The sequence below is a fragment of the Athene noctua genome, chromosome 1 (genome assembly GCF_965140245.1).
Source record: "Athene noctua chromosome 1, bAthNoc1.hap1.1, whole genome shotgun sequence".
In the NCBI taxonomy this organism is placed as follows: Eukaryota; Metazoa; Chordata; class Aves; order Strigiformes; family Strigidae; genus Athene; species Athene noctua.
In genome coordinates, this window is record NC_134037.1 from 65,959,154 (window position 1) to 65,977,023 (window position 17,870).

The 17,870-nt window shown below is 38.5% G+C and overlaps 1 protein-coding gene across 8 annotated transcripts in view; it reads right to left on the minus strand.

Annotated features, from left to right (window-relative positions):
- Nucleotides 1-17,870, minus strand: part of MAP7 (microtubule associated protein 7) — a 121,332-nt gene that overhangs the window by 76,873 nt on the left and 26,589 nt on the right. The window contains exons 1-2 of one of the 8 annotated variants that reach the window (XM_074896402.1): nucleotides 8,670-8,780; nucleotides 8,417-8,561 (exon numbers count right to left, since the gene is read on the minus strand). The exons of 6 other annotated variants lie outside the window; for them this stretch is intronic. In XM_074896402.1, the coding sequence (XP_074752503.1) occupies nucleotides 8,417-8,429 (13 nt within the window). In that variant the 5' untranslated portion in view covers nucleotides 8,430-8,561; nucleotides 8,670-8,780. Of the gene's footprint in view, nucleotides 1-8,416; nucleotides 8,789-17,870 lie in introns of those variants that run through there. One more of the 8 variants, XM_074896401.1, reaches the window with a different exon arrangement.

Consider the following 17,870-nt stretch of genomic DNA (forward strand, 5'->3'; position numbering starts at 1 on the left):
AGTCTTGAATATGTCCCAAATGAACTAGTGTCTAAGTGCTACTATAGGACCAGTTACCATTTTTCCCCCTGAAACACTTCTAAAACAAGTCTTGTGAGAGTTTATCTTTCTAAGCACATGAAATGCTGGACAATCAACTATAGTGTAACATGTATGTTTTTCATATTTATTCATAAAACTGCTTTCAGAAGTATCCTGTATGTTTTTTAACACTCTGCATGCCTGGTGAAATCTGAAGCTCACTGTGTTCCATGGATCATTAACTATTAACAATTCCTACCATAAAACATTCTGGATACAAAGAAGTGCCCAAGATATCCCATCCCACCCCCTACCTCAGGATGCCTCTAATCCCACCATGAAGATATGACAGCCTCTTCCCCTACAGCTGCAGCAGCCAGAGGTGTCTCTGGCTGTTTCTGCTAAGAGGTGGCCAACCAGCCAACTGCATTTAATTCAACACCACCAAAAGGCAACACACCACCAAAACTCATTGTAACACAGCAGGCATCCCAGGTTGTCATGTTCCATCCTACCCTTAAAAGCAAATGGTTGAAAATATTTGCATTTATATTCCTTTCCCTCCTTTTGTCTAAGCCATGCAAGTGACCTGAAGTAATAAGCGTGGGCTGATTAATTGCTGTATGTGTTCCCTTCTGCAGAGCTGAAAGGTCACTTGGGGTAAAAGCAAAGGGTGACCTGACATACAATACTAAACACTCCTGTTTTTAAGCAGCCACCTTGTTCAATGAACCACACACAAGCCAAGAAAGAGTTCTTTTCACTACATGCGCTCAGGCTTAAATGGACCAGCTGAGAAACAGTTGCTGAACTACTAACTCCAAAGATGGAGAAAAAGCTTTATGTGGGCCTCCCTCCACAAAGCTAAGCGCTTAATGGCATATTAAAAATGTAGACATCTTAGTGCAGATTTCCAAGGATTTCTCTACATTTACATAACAGTTGGCAGCTCTCTCATCTGTGGTTGGGGCCTTTTGTTGTTGATTTTTTTTTTTCCCCTGGTCTTCACAAAACCACCTGCAATAATGTACTTGCCTTTACAATTTTGTCTGTGAAGAAGAGATGTCCAACTGCATCTATGCAATACTGCAACAGTCATTACTAGTATACTGCTGGGTATGAAGCCAAAGATGTAAAAAATAGCAGCAAACATCCCAAAGTGGTTTAATCTGAGATTACATTCTAGAAATACAATTTCAATGCCTTCTATGACATGATTTTGTTACATTATTGCTGTATTTGTTTAGTATTGAAGTGCAGGCAAAACTTCAGTGTGTATGTTTTCCAGAAGCACTTCATGTAATGCTGATTGTGGACTAGCTGAAGATGAAACCCAGCAAGAACAGAATAAGGCAACACTGAGTTAAATCAGAAAATCTAAAAATTTCAACCAATAAACAAGAAATATTTCATTCTCCCACTCCAGAGTCATTGTCCTTGCTTTCACAAGTAGAAAAAAATTTACTGTCAAGAGGTTTCAGTTCCAGTAATCTCCAACAGAATCCCCTAAATCCCACTGAATCCATTCCTAGTTTTGCCCATATTCTGTCTTTCCACAAAACTAACTTAAGAGAAAGCAAGCTTCGAATCTAGCAAGATGATTACATAAATGAATTTTTCAAGGTATATAATTATCAAATTCTTAAATCACTTATTTCAGAGGCTGTAACAAGAGAAGGCATGCATGCAGGCAGAGATGTGTAGATTAAGCAATGTAAATGTTAATTAAGAGAGTTGGAGAAGGGAAAGGAAATCATGCAATCCCTCTGCATTAGCATGTGAAGCCCTGGGCCCAGTCATCACATGGTGAGAGAAAGTCTTTCTTAGGGAAAAACAAGTAGAAAGCAGAGCTCAGGCTTAGGAAGGGGAAAAAACAAGTTGAAATTTCTTTTTGCTGTTTCCTGTCCTCACCCTTTTCACATCCTTCTCCATGCCTAGGAGACAGGAGTATCAGTCTTTAACAAAAATAGGGTAGATATTGATGCTAATACACATTCTACACCACACAAGCCCGGAGAAGTTCTGTGGCCATTGTATTAGACAGCTGGGAGGCTAAAGCAGTGAGGAAAGAGATATTTCACCATGACTAGACAGAATTGGTAAAATGTTTTTTTCCAGGACAGAGGAACAGGCTTCATAAGTCATGGGTACACCACCCACTCCAGGCCGACAAACTGAACGAGGTCAGACTAGTACACAGAAAGCTCTACATAATGCACAAGTTTGCAAGCCCCTGGGAGTCTGAGGTCACAGCTTCATTAAGCAAAAAGAGCTTACTAACACCGGCTGCAAGGCTTGGGGGACCAGGTCTCACTTGGCCCCTGTGTGAAAGCTGCAGAAAGTACAGAAAGGGCCTAAGACCACTTGGAGTGTCACAGTCTTGTTTACATGTCATGTTAGGTGTATCATTTTGGTGGGCTGTAGTCCTATAGAATATCATCTTTGCTTTCATGTAGGCATTCAGGGTATTAAAGTCTGCAAGATTAAGAGCTACAGTTGTGTTTGGTACAGCTGAGGGAAAGACTTGGTTATGATTTAATTTGGCAAAGCTGGCAGAATGCCCCCTCCAAATCTGTCCTTGTAAGACTACCAGTACCCCTCTGCCTTTCTATAAATATAGATTAAAGCAGCAGAGATGTATTTATCATGGCATGAAACAACAACACACTTCAGCACAAATACAGTGTGTTTTCCACAGCTAAAAGCACACAAATAATCTGTGGCTGCAACAGTACCTATTTTGTAATAACCTAGTTTTTGAACTACTCATCTGGCAGGCCCAGCAGCAATACTTCTTGTTCAGGACATTCCTAATGGATGTAACACATTCAAACCTCCTACTCTCCCGTCCCAATATCCCTCTTAATGCGCTCTTTGCTTGCTCTGCAGTTCAATGCAGTAGCCTAGCTGAAGCAGCATTAAGAAATTGAGAATAGGGGCATGTCACCAAGCTGAAAAGCTCTCTCAGTAAAGTGAGCAGAGTGGGGTGAAAAATCTGACTGTCACATCACCAGCTTTTTAAAGATTAAATCTGGCATGTGCCAACATGCCTAACAGCGACTTGTCACTGAAGTCCACTGAGAAAAACTCAAATGACTACATCTACAGTATCAGCTCTCACCTCCTACATGCCCCTCTTAAGAACTGCCCAGTTATCCTAAATTTTATCAGGAAACAAACACTCCCAGAATACTAAGACACACTGTCATATTTGTATGGTCTTGCTAAGAAGACACCAAAGTTTAGTGTGTCATCAATAAGCTAGTCACTTATATGCTTGCTCTTTTCCAAGTGCTATTTGAAGGTATTAGAGCAATAAACAAAGAACGTTTTAAAGTAGGCTTTGCAATAAGAGCCTTGGGAACACCAGATACTGTGAACTACCAGCTTGAAAGACTTTTTCAGCTTTCAGTAAAGAATCTCTCTGACATCTCTTGAAAATCTTCTGTATTCTAGTATACATTTTGTCCTTGAACTTGTTAGGAAGGACCTACAGAGTTATGATAACTAGGGAAGCATAAGGAAGCTTGGAATGCATCTCAAGACATCACATTAAAATTCTGTGTCCAAAAAACAGGCTTCATCACCCCACAGTTCAGGTCACTTTTTTACCCCCTACCAAGCTATTTAAGATTTCTCTGTCTGTCAATACTCCCATAATTTCAGCCCCTTGAGTGCTGCAGTTGGTAACAAAATTAAGTGAGAAGGCAGGCCCAAATGCTTGAGTACTCCTGAGGAGAACTGACAGCAGAGAATTAAGTGGTGCACGTGCATCCTCAGAGTAGTTGGGCAGTACCCACTGAGGCTATACTTGCTCTGCACTCTTCCTGTCACTGCTGAACACAGTATATTCCCTTGAAATGTATATATTTTATAAATAGATAGCTGAAGAGTCAGAACAGGTTTTTCTATTTGCTAAATTTAAATACCTTTTGATGCAATTCAGATGTTAATCTGAGGAAAGACTGTTATTTCTGCATCTAGTTGGCTCAAATTAAGCTCTAGTTAACTGCTGAAATGCACCAGGGATAAATTTTAGCTACCAAGCGACTTAACTGAAAAAACTTAAACATGCACCAACTCATTTGCCTCTTTTTATGATTAAAAAAAGTGCAGGAAACAAGCACACTGAAATAGTATGCCTTTCTTCCATTAATCACCAGCTATATTAAATTATTTCCAGTTATCTGGACAAGAACACCAATGCTTTGTTACCATCTGTAGAGACACTACTGTAGTTCTTTTATCTATAGAGCCAGCTGTCCTGCTAAAAAAAAAAAAAAACACCAAAAAAAACCAAAACCCCAAAACACAAGCATGCTTCAGTCTATGTAAGACTGATATCAACATCTTTTCCCTCACCTCAACCCTGTGCCCCAAAGTGTTAGTGTTCCTGGGTTTTCTTTACATACAGTTAAAACAAAAACTTTTTTGAATCCTGCCTTCAGTTAGGCAGCTCAAGTATTTACAGGATTTGAAGGTAAAGAAATCAGCTTCCTATCTTTCTTCCTTGACAGAAGGAAAGTTTGAAACAGTTAATCAACACCAACTTACATATTCCAACATAGCCTGGAAAAAGGTATGATATAATACAAACTAAAAGAAATAAAACTTAACAGACAAGTCAACATCCAAAGGGACACCACAGTTCTCTGCTGCTTGCTTTTTTTTAAAAAACAAAAAACAAACAACACAGCTTTGAAATAGGTTTTCACCTCCAAATTCAATGATGCATCCCTGCGTCATGACATTGGTTTCAGCACCAGGTAAAAGCCCAAATCCTAGCTTGGGATTTTAACTCACTGTAGCCATCTGTTTCAAGAGGATTATATGGATTTTTTTAAGTGCTACACATTAAAAATAGCAGGAAGTAATTTCAAATGCTTTTTCAGTTACCTTGTGTTAAACATATCACCTAAGCTTGAAAGTCAAAGCTACATGACCCTGTAAATTTGCCATGCCTACTGATGTCCTCTGACATCTTAAACAAAACCCAAAACAATACTGCAAAAGTAGGAGTTGTTTATTAACATCTCCACATTTGTATTTCATGACTAAAGGAAGCACGTACAGTCCCTAGCTAAGCTCAGCTATCCTCAGGCTTTCAATTAATAGCATAATTATAATTTCCAAAATGATATAACTGAAAACTTTGTGGTTTGTTTGTTTGGGTTTTTTTTGACAATTTAATGATGAAGTTTTCCAAAGAACATTTGTTACCAAATCTGGAAGTCTATTTTGCTTCATGCATTTACTGCATGCTTTCAAAGAACAAGCTGTGTACTTATTTCATGCAGGTGAATAAATGTCTTTTTCCAAGATGTTTTGTTACTGGGCAACATGAGTATTTAAAATATTTTACTGCTTAGAAAAAAAAAAAAAAAAACACAGCAATTTTGGTTGTTTTGCTTTAGATACCTGAAACAGATCTACTTTCTGTCTGAACTGGGACTTGCTCTGCACACATGAGAAAAAATTGTTTCCATTCTATCTCCATAGGCAGAACAAGCAGCAATTCTGTGACTACTCTGTCTGTATTCTGATCTACAGATTTTTATTTTTTTTTTTCTTTTTGACCAAGGAATCTGTACACCTTTTGGTAGGTTAAAAAAAGAGACCAAAGGAAAGAAGCATTATCATTCCCATTTGATCAAATAGGTAGTTCAGTTATTGAAGATGTATGATGGGTTTCTCATCCTAGTAATATCACACCTCCCTAACCACAAGCAGGATGGACACAAGTGAAGTTATACTTTGTTACATGACCCCCAGTTTTTAATAGTCATTTCAAATGCCAAACATTCTATTTCATAGGAACAGTATCTTCAGTTGCCCCTATTCAGTGTAATCTTTCTGTTAATAAAGATCTGCTTTGCAATTAGGCTGGGGGGCAGGGAAGACAAGTACTTAGGAGATGCACATAGAAACTGTGAATGCAAAAGCTACTCCAAGCCTCCTCCTCCTCCTCCTCCTCCTCCCCCTGCATCATTTTACAAAGCCTTGGCCTCTGCTTTTGTTTTCCATTATCGAATGTTGGTCACTGTACATACACTTAAAAAACTGTAGCATCTCTGATTTTGTTAACACTACCTTCAAGTACATGACAGCACTGGACAACAGCAAGGGAAATCTAAAAACCTCATTTGTATTTTCTCATTGTAAATACCAAAGAATTTAATACCTGTATATTCTTCTTTTATACTAAAATAGCCTCAAAATATAAGGATTTCCTGTTTAATTTGATAATGCTATCATGTTTGTTTATTTTCAAAAATAAACGATTAAAGAAATTATATCAACATAACAGCCTAAAGGTTTGCTTTTTTCGATCAATTCATTCAATCAGGGCCTTATAATGAAATGCTACCTCTGTTCACATCCTCCAATAATGTTTTTCTTATACTTCCATTTCTACTTCCAACATTATCTGATAGATGCAGAATTCCACTGCTTTTGCAACCAATATTAATATTTCAGAATAATTCAATTTCCAAATATTCTGGCAATGATACAACAGATTAAAGCAACAGTCTTTCACATCTGAAGTTCCTAATTATGTTTGGAATTAAACTGAGGTAGGTGGTCCTCTGCTTACTTCCAATGCTTGTTCCTCTCACAACTACTCCACAGCTCAGCACCCCCTTGCTTCCCCTCCCTAAATCCTCCACTCCCAAAAGAAAAAGCTTGCAATCTAAACTCAAGAATAAAAAAAAGGAGAAAATCTTCTAACTATCAGGGAAGATAGTTAAGTGTGCACGTACAGTACTAAGCCATCAAATAGTGCTAGCAATCCTTTATTTCCAGGAGCAGTAAGTTTCACTTGCCCCATTTAACTGATACAGTCAAAAAAACCCATTGTCATAGCTTCACAACATGATTTGGAAATTAAATAACCTTTCACTCAACTCACTTTCAGAACAACTCCAGTATGACAGCCATGATTTAAGGAAGTTGCAGACATCAAATCAGGCAACATTTACTAGGACCCGTAATCGTGCAATAAGAGCACGCTGCAACCTGTGCCAGGGCTGTGCTCTCTGGAATTGGACCGAGTGATGGGCAAGCACTTACAGATCACTGCTGTGTGCCAGGGCAGGCACCACAACATAAGACAACATCTGGAGGTGCTGACCCCTCAGTTTGCAAGATGTATGTTGGCTTCCACCCCTCCATATTAGCTCTAAAGCCCAACACGCCTGACACCAAATGTAAAAAAAAACCCAAACAAACTGCTGCAGCTGGGATACAGATGATGAAGAAAAGCCACATCTCTGTACAGGGACTGTGAGCTGCCAACACTGTAACGGGAAATAAGGGTCAGATGCAGGTGTTACACACAGAAAGCATGATAGCATCAAACTACTATTCAATAGCAGGCTACTTCCAGGTATGTTAACTAGCACTTATAGCAAAGGAAAAAAACAATTCATTTATTACTTCAGAGATAGTTCACAGCAAACCAAAAGGAGAACCCACATGGCATAACCCAAAGTTTACAGAGTAAACACAGCAGGCAACTACTGAAGAGGAAAACAGACATGCTGAATGACAAAAAAGTCTGCAAAAAAGTATCTTCATCAGAAAGATTTCTTTTTTAAAAAAAAAATTTTTGCTGGTTTTAGTCACCAGAAAATAAATTAAGTTGTGGTAGAAGGGAAAGCACAAAAATATTACTCTTGTTTTCATGCTCTGCATGTACAAAATTGAATAACTAAAGAGATTAAGAGTTACAAAAAGCTCAGTTAGTTCCCCATTTGGGGAATAACTCCTCAGGCAGAACATCCTCCAGTGGTCTGGCCTAGGGTGAATAAAGGAACGGAAACATCCCAATAACAAAGTTGCTACTGCTTTTGGAATCGTGATTGTTGCATTGTAGCTGTTTTAGTAACTGCAGTCCCTAGTTTATATAAAAGATTTCATTACAGGCAAACAGGCCCCTTCCTGTTCTGCAGATTACCATCCTCAGTTTCCATGAGTCTTGCAAATTTGAAGTTAAAACTAATTAGACTGAACGATATTGTGAACAAGTAGATAATTATACTATATATCAAGAGTATGACTACTTACAGTCAAGAAGTCAAGTAAGAAATCTGGTGTTTTGGAAAACAATCAGTAGTGAATTAGTTATTAATGACAGATACTGAAGAAAGACAAAACCTTCAATTTTATATTTTAAAAAATATCAAATCAAAAGATCAGTGTACTCACAGATTACTCTTCTGCCACCCCTTGAATCATGTTAGACTCCTTACAATTAATTTGAAAGCGGAAGTACAAAAGTAAAACACTACGTGAATCCCACACCTAGAGATAATAGTGTTTTCCATTTACAAATTTTTATTGCGAAGGCATTTAAAAGGATTATTTCTAGAAATATGAAGATTGAGGTGCTTACCTATTTCATCCATTATATTCAGTACTGTACACTCATTTGCACTGCAGAGGTCTACTGTGAATCCATAGTATGATCCATATCACCCCATATGCACGACTTCAGTCTCCCATCCTACTAAAAAATTCAGGCCAGCAACTATGCAAACCTGGAGTAGAAAGGAGGTGTCACAGAAGGAAAAGCTGCAGCTTCAGAAAGTGTCAAAATCGCATGCCATCGAAATATCCTTTGGAGGTCAAATCTGACCTACTCTCACCATTTCTGGCCCACCATCTAATCAAAATGAAGTTTGTCACATCCACAGCATCGTGAGATTATACACAAGCATAGAAAGGGGGGAGAAGTTTGCTGAGCACTTCCCTGTGCTCTGCGTCAACAGATTTGGGCTTAGCCTCTGTTAAGCAGCTCAAGCCACCAGTTATTGGTGCTGGCAGCTGTCTACTACACTGCCCCACTTCCTATTTCAAAACACACTGCCTGGGAGGGAGGCCTTGGTCAGTCAGCTCCAACCTGTCTCCAAATGAAACGTCACAGGACAGTGGAGCCTCCATGTTTGCCTTGCACAGTCCTTCAGTAGTTTAAAAATACCCCCCTCTTTTTAAACAGCTTAGTGCAAAGATCAGTTACAGCAATACTAAAAAAACCCCAATACATATTTCAAGATGAAAAAACTAAATTCAGGTGCGACCTTGATTTTAGTAAAGGATTTTTGCACATATAGATAGGCAGATTGTTTTCTTAGGTATTTCTAAGATTTTATTATTGGGTATACTATTTGGCATTTTAGCATTTCTTGGACATCAGGTAATTTTTGACATGTTTCTGTTGGCTTGATAACAAACGAGCCTTTTCAACAAGCACAATACAGTCAGTGTCAATGCTCTGCCCAATATTACGGCATATCGGTTACTAGCAGCTTAACAGCAACTACTACATCACTTCCCCCATCCTCAGAAAAAATGCTAACAGTCCATTCAATCCAGATTTTAAGAAATACCTGTGCTACAGTGTCACATTTTCTATGTCATGTTTTACTTTGGACTGTAAGATATAAAACACATCTATGTAATATGACCAAACATAATTATCCTCTGAAATTCCTCATTATAAATTTAGTTACAAAATAATTAAAATCAGTTTTGTCACACCAAAAAGATCATGTCATTGTTAGACCTCCTATTTCAATATAAACAGCTTATAAACACTCTGGTTCTACAATGAACATTTGTTAAGCCATAATGACTACTGTACTCATGTGTGACACAAGGGGTCCCACCCACTCCATATGCTGGCCAATCCACATGAGCTTAAGAAGGCCCACAGAAGTCAAAGCTCTGTCCTGTCACCACTGTCAAACCTGGGCTCCAATGTGAAGGAGCAGCCTTGTGGCTATGATATGACCAAGGAGCCTGGGAAAGTAGAATTGAGCATCTGGTCCTGCCAGCGCCTTCCCATATACCTGTAACAACAATAACCCCTGGAGCACTAATGCCACTTAGCCTCTCACAACTTGGATCTATACTTTCAGATGAAAACGTTTCTATTCTCCACTCTTAAGCACCTCACTTACTCAAATTATTGGTTCTGATGCAAACATTCTCCTTTGCCTCACAACTGGTACAAATGGGCTCAAATTTTTGCTGGGGGACTCGGCTACCTTCTGATGTAAACAGTAAAGAAGGCTCTAGAGCTCCTCCTGTGAAACCGTGCACCTGAAGCAACTAGGTTTTATGGAATATTAGGGAAGTAGATTGCTAAACACTGCATACTTTGAGTTGCAAACTCAGAGTATAAGCATGATCTTTGATTATGAATACTAAAGATTAATTCATTTTACCATCCTTGTTCAGATGATGAGCAGGTAACTTGCTCTGCAAGTGGCCCCCCTGAGGTACAACACAAAGTATGGAAAGCACACACAAAACCAAAACCAAGCTCATTCAGAACATGTCCAAAACCACCTCACTGATACTGTAAAACAGAAGTAAAAACCTAAGTAGAAAACAGGTTAAGCTAACCCCCGTGCAACAATTTTTCTTAAAAAAAAACAACCAAAAAAGTAGTGTTTATGTATTCTAATACATTCACATTGCAGTTCAGATCACACAGCCCAAGGAGGTAAAAGCTATTCTATCAGCAACATGTAGGGTAAATTAACTTGCTAATTCACTTTCTAATGCATAGTTCATTGAGCATACAATTACATAAAAAAGGAAAATGAAAACTCATGCAGTCAAGCATGTAATTCACAAGGGTTATAACATTTATGCAGAGCTTTTTTAAAAACAGTGATAAATACATACACTTTTTTTAAAAAAAAACCCAAACCATATAATTCACCCTTAAATCAGTCACATGCACAGCACTGAGCATATGCCATCCTTCTTTAGCACTGCCAGACAAAAGCTAGTTGCCAAAAATAGCCACACAGTGTGCTAGCGCTGCTGCAGAATGCCCTAGATACATTCAGGCCATGGAGACTGAGCAGATCTGCCACAAGGAAGGGTTAAGCTTCATAATAGGCCAGGGCTGAAAACAGGGAGGAAGACAAATTTCCATCTATGAAGTTAATTTTTAATAAACATTATTCAGTTGAGTTTAAAATGGAAAGTCATCTGAAAACTATTTTCACCCAGAGCTGGATTGCATGTGTATATACGCAAAACATAATGGGAAAAGGGTGCATTAAAATACTTGGTACAGGTTTTCTATGAAAAGTCATGTAAAGAAGAAGGTGTCTTTTTTTTTTTTTTTTTTTAAAAAAAGAACTATTATACAGAGTTGACTTCACAAGAGTACAGTCCCAAAATTTGATAGATGATTCCCCTATTTGGTTTCTCTATTGTTTTTTAAATTTGGTTTCTTCCTACTCTTTTCCTTCTACAGAGATTAGGAAAAGCTAACAGTCAATGTTTTTTCTAGATCAGGTAAAATATTATACTATAAACCGAAAGAGCTAAACAAGTAAAGATCAGTGTGCTAAGTGTTTACAGGGATCAAAGACTGATCACAGCTCAGTGTGCCAGACTGACCCCCTCAAATCTCTGGTGAAATTTCAGGCTAATTCACGATTCATCTTTCTCCACCATCCCAATACTCCATTCAGCATGATAGCAGTCAGCACTTTGAACCAAAGATGATGAGTGTTAACCGTGCTGCAATAACAAACACAAAACACACTTATCCATGATAAAAGTAGGTAGCAGTAGGGTAATGCAAGGTGTTAAATGAACTAACAAGCTAATAACTCTGGGAGTCATCTTCATGAACTTCAGCCATCTGTTTCCTACAGATTTTTGATGCACTAGGACAACAAGTGTGTGTTTCTCAGTAAAATACTGAGTGTGACCACAACTACTGCATTTTAATTTCTGCAGTGGAGAGGGCAGTGGTCTGTCTTTCTAATGTTATCCAAGTTACCTCCAAGGAAGAAAGCTCAGTCCGAGTGAAGAGATCATGGCCTGTATCAATTGACCAAGACAAAATGGATTTCCCCTGATTAGCAGAGGTTTGACCTACACTGGCAGGCAAGGCTTCACCTTTAGCCAGCCAGATGAGCAGCAGAAAAACAAGAGCAATCTCCACCCATGTCCTGCACCCATAGCGGCATGAGGGACTTCTTATACTGCCAGTGAACCACCCATCATTTAAAACAATCACACCTACTACCAGCTTGCTCTTATCACTCAAGATTACACCCTTCTTTTATTCCCTGAAATCAATGTGATGGAGAGCAGAAGGCATGGAGACTTTTCTTTAGCTGAGACAGACTTTGAGTCCCACATGTTAAAGTTCAGACACCAGCCTTTAAAGTGTAAACATTAGCCTACATCATCAAAGTCCTTACAAAATGAGTAACATGATAGCAGTACAGTATTTAGTGAGGAAGCTACTATTACAGCTTGATGCTTAACTTTATAGACCTATTTCTACAAAGGTTCAGCACAGAAAGCATTGAACAGAAAAGAAAAAGGAAAAAGATTCAAGTGGCAGGAAAGACTTGGTGCTTGTGTCATTCTGCATTTCTACTGTACGCCTAGTGCATCACCTATGTAAAGTCAGCAAGCTCTTTCTCCTCTAACCTGTCTTCAAAAAAAAAGGGAGAAGACTTGTTGAAAAACACCAGTACCAGAAAACCAAAGAACCCCTGAAAAATTCAAGGATGTACTCTGCTGTCTATCCTAAGGAAGAAAACTTAAGCAGGCTGACACTTAATATTATTAAAATTGCCTGAAAAGTGTATAATTCAGTCAGTGTTGTCTAACAGCAGTAGAAACAATTTTAGGGAAGATTTAATCATCAGTTATATCCCCTGGACTACCTCTGCTTCATTATGGCTTTTGTTACATTGACCACTGTCAGCGAATATAACCCTAAATTTAAACACTAAAAGTGAAAACCACTGCTACAACAATTTTTCCAAGTCTTAGCAAACACTTTTACTCCAACTCCTTTTAAAGAAGTATAAAAAGATCTACAAACAATATCTTAAAAACACTGTAAATGTAGGAAACTGTCCATGTGAAGTTTTCATCATATTTCAGTCTACTAGTCTTAAATCAGAAGACACTGATATATAATATATATAGCTACTATACATAGCTTAGTATTTATAAACTTGGTCCCCCAGCCTCTAACTCTGTAAGACTTCCATTTGTGAAAACTGTATAATCCTGTGGAATTAACAGCAAATAGAAGTGTCATTCTTTCCTTTGTGTTTATAAAAGTCTCAATAAATTAGCCTATCAGTTATTTATCATACATGTACAGACATTATTAATTTTCTTTTTCCCATTCTTCACATGTCAAACCATAAATGGATTATTTTTTAATTGCTTTCTTTTTGGTAACCAGAAGCCAATCACATTTATTGGTCTGAAAACTCTCCTGACAAGATATCTGCTTCCACTGTATATTCAATATCCTCATGAAATTATTTTAGTTCATTAACAGGAAAAGCTCTTGAAAATCTGAACAAGTAGTAACTTCCTTCACTGCACACCCCCCCCCCCCTCCAACAGTAGTAACACCACTTAAATTTTTTTTCTGTAAAAGTCAAAATTCATTGTGGTGTGAGAATAAGCAGAAGTCAAGGCTCTTTGTACTGTTGGCTTTGCTCCTGCCCCACTGTGTGAGCCCTGTCCTTCTTTTATCCTATTCACTAAAAAAAGTTTATTATTTATTTCTTAAAAAAAAAAAAAAAGGAAAAAAAAAAAGAAAAAGGCTCTGTGAATTTTAATAGGTGGTGTTATTTTAAATGCTTTGGTAAAAGTCTCCTTCCCCTGTATCATGCAGGCCTGCAACTGCATGCACAGGGCAATGCCCTCACACTGAAGAACAAGATAGTATATAAATACCACAGAGAATAATTAAATAACAGTATTGGTACTCTGAGAGCAGATCTCTCATGTGGAAAACTTTCCCCAAATGCCAAAGAGCAATTGCTGAAAACAGTTGAGTGCAATGGCATAAGACCAAGAAGAACAATGCAAAGACATCTTCTGCCCTTTTTCAAAGTTTAATCACTTCCACAACTGTCCCGAAACAACCTGCGTAAGGCAAAGTATAACCAGAAGAAGAGAACATTGGGGTAACTGGTTGGCAGCTGACAGATACCAGGAGTGCTCCACGCTTCCCCTTCCAGGAAGAGGAACAGACAACACATCTTTCTTCAAGTCTTCATGAGCCATTTGCCAGGAACAAGGCCTGTACATGACTCAGGTAGTCCAAGAAGTTTCATCAGATACTGAAGAAAGCCCTCTGTGCCCAACATGATCGAAATGTACAGAGTAATATTTTTTTTAACCCATAATTACACATTTGATTACATAGTTCTAGTGAAGGAACTTTCTTCAACTACGCTGTTATGAGCCGTAGGATACCCGTTTGGTTTTAGGCATTTCTATAGTAAAGTTTATATAATCGTACTCACTTGGATTTCGGTTAGGCCTATATCCACAGAATCCATATTTTTTAAAAAAGTCAGCTACTGTGATTAATTATATGGTTATGAGGGAATTTACTTGAGTCTGAGATTTGCTTCTCTTCTACCCAGTGTGCTAGAGAAGAAGAGAATTTAGAGGGTTATTCCAGATGTTTATGTACCTAAGCAATGATGTCTGATACAGTCTTCGGTAGGAGGCTGTCAGGAGAGTCACAGCTTCCACTGGTGAGCAAAAATAGGCAAGTTTCAGTTGCAAGAAGTTAGGATTAAGCAGCAGTGTATGTAGGCTTCATTAATAAGAATGAAAACAGGGGCAGAATCCAGAAGCTTGAAGTGCCATAATTTGCAGTTAAGTAGTGTTAAAAAAATAAAAAAACATTGATATTTATTACCATCATTTTGGAGTTCCTACAAACGAAGGCTAGAGTTTCACTAGAATGTTATTACTGGAAAGACATAGGAACTCCAGCTAACAGTTCAAGGAGTAAGCCATTTTCCTTAGAAAATGCACATATTTTCCAAAATAATGTTTTAGTGTGGTGTCACAAGGTGTTACAGGTGTAACTACTGTGCAGTATGTATGGTACACATGTACCCTTTCGAAACACTATCCATTCACTTTCACTATAGGCACATCCCTATCTAGATGTGATTACACACCTACATGTCTTTTCTGCGAGAACTGTCAGGAATTGCACCCTACACGCTGGTGCACCTTTCCTCCAAGCTATTCCTCTTTCTCGTAACAAACTAAATGCTGTGGAAAGAAGAGTCTTTTCTGCATTTAGCTAAGCTGTATGTTTGGCAACTCTTTGAGGAAACAGCTCTGAACTGAGGAATGTGCTGAACAGATTTAAAAAACAGAGCCACACTATCAAACACAGCAATTGCCAAACAGTGAATAGAGCCTAAACAACCATGCAACAGTTAAGTATTTGATTCAGTGGCAAGAGTAGGTAGCCTCATTACTCCCCAAAGTGTTATTTTAGGCAGTTTGTAAACTGCAGCCAAAGCCTAGACTTAAAGCAGCAGCCTCATTAGCACAAGTTAAACTACTTGCCACCAAAAAAAAAAAAAAAAAAAAAAAAGAAAAAACCCCACCCAAATCCAAAAAAAGCCTCCCAAGCCTCCAAAGCTAGCCAATAACTTTTGGGACCAGTTCACTATTAAATAATGCAGACTTCAGAGAATACGTATGAAAGAATTGAGTATACCACTTAACTTTTTTGTGTTACTATCTCTAAGGCACAGGCTAACTCCATCAGTACAGTCGCTTCTAGCTTTTGTAAACTGCTGACTTTATACATACAGGATGACATTCACAATCCCACATTTTAACACTTCTCTCTCCCTGACTCATGATTCATTGTTTGCAATAAAAGAAATGCAGTAGAGTCGAATCCAGTGCCGGGTCCCCACAGCTTAAGCAGTGCAGCAAATTGATAGTATGGCTCCAAAACAATCCAGACATTTACTGCCAATAACATAAGGACAAACTCAAGGAATCTGGGCCTAGTCCAGCGTGGTGTCTCTCCAGTTCTTGTAAATGTAGCTTTGATCTTTGGGAAACTGAAGCACAAGAGAAGTCTGAAGAGCTAGGTGGCACACAGATAGAACTCCAAGTAAACAGACATTGCAATCTTCTGGTAAGCCCAGGTAAGTAATCATTTCAACAAAGAAACATGAAGTGTGAAAAAGCAAGACTTCAGGAATAAAAAAAAAAAATAATATTAAAGTAGAAATAATTGTTCTTCATAATGCCAGAACTTTTATCCTATTTTCCCATTAAATCCTACGGAGCCCTCCTGTTCTCTTGATTCAGGCTGGGTCCTTCAGGACTGAAGCCCTTTGTTATTCCATACAAGCGACACCAGGCTGTGCAGGAGCAGCACTGCCTGTAGTCCGGCCAGCAGTCCTGCCAGCATGCCTCAGCCCTGACTGAGGGGAGGGTTGATTCAGGCCATTTTACAAGTGTCCTGCTCCAAACTCCCTTTCTGTAAGTTGCCTAATAACATATTAATTCCCCACTTTCCAAGAAAGGACTTTTTAAAAGTAATTACTCTAGTGCAAAATTGTAACACTTTTCATAGTTCTACTATTTTGAGATATGACTGAATGTGACAGCAGGATGTACAGACCCATCATTAATTCAGAAGGAACAGATCTGGGATTCAAAGGCTGATGAGAAACTTGCACCAATTTCTTCAAGGCACCTCAGGTACTACAGCTATACCTGTCCTTAGAAGCTTTCTTATGTGTTGAAACAGATACTGTATGGTTATTTCTGTCAAGCAAGAATTAGATCGCTAATTGTTTACTTGCAAAATGCAGTTCAATAAAGCAAGAAATATCCAGAACAGGGCAGTAAGTGCTTTCAATCCATTACCAACAGAAAAAAAAGATAAGTGCTCTAAGCCTGAAAACAGGAGGTCAAATTCACTACTCTCAATTTACTTCTCTTCCGAATAATTACAATAGGGACAAAATTGGCCCAGCCTTTTTAACAGTTTCACACAAATCTTATCGTGCATCATCTTGCCAAACAGACTTCTTTAACACTCGCCACACATAGCACCTCTTCTTATGACAGACTTAGCTCTGTCCTACTCATGAGTTACGACTACATTAGGCCACTAGTGCAGTTGTGCAAAACATTTGCAGCTCTGAAAAAAGCAAACCATTCAGCTAAAACTATCCCATGTAATATTTTAAATACTTCAAGGTCAGTAACTCTTGTTTTTTCCTCATACACTTCTTAAATTTTCAGTTTCAACTTCTATTCAGAGAGGGCTTTATTAAAAGACCTTTGGAAGAGGTTTTAAAAACTATGGAAGAGAAACACACATGAAGTCTAGCTTCACTGCTCAAACTAAATACTTGAGTTCTGTAATAGGTGGGCTCCAACTGATACCATGGGACATCTTTCCAGTTGTGACAACAGACTACAAAATTCAGTGTTCATCTATTTGTACAGTTAGCTATGTCAGGCAACAGTCTAGCAGGGTTTTTCTGTTAAGTACTTAAGAGAGCAAGAACAGGATCTAGAACCACTGTCTGCAAGCTTCGGGTTTCATTTTGCCAAAGTTTATGACACAGTTTATAGTGTAACCTCTTCCCACACTCCAGCCGGCATTAGTAACCTGCCTATATCTGTATTGGTTTAAAGACAATGGCCCTTTTCTTAAAAAAAACAGGCACTTCAATCTCCCCCATAGGTAAGTGTTCCTACTTTGTTTACGTGGGGGTGGGGGAATGCCTTAGCAATACTTACCTATTTTCTTTCTCAAATAATCAGATTTCAAGTACTGGAAATATCTGTGAATGATGCCTTGCAATATACCTCTAGTACAGTATGTGGGTGAAGGTACCCTCCCTGCATAAGGGCAGATGCAGGGACAAAGGCTTCTCTTAATGTCAAAAAAGACAACTTTCACCCTGCTTTCACCCTAAGCACTTCACCATAGCATTGCTTTCATCTTTGCTACAGAGGCTGGGATTACAAACACTAGTGCA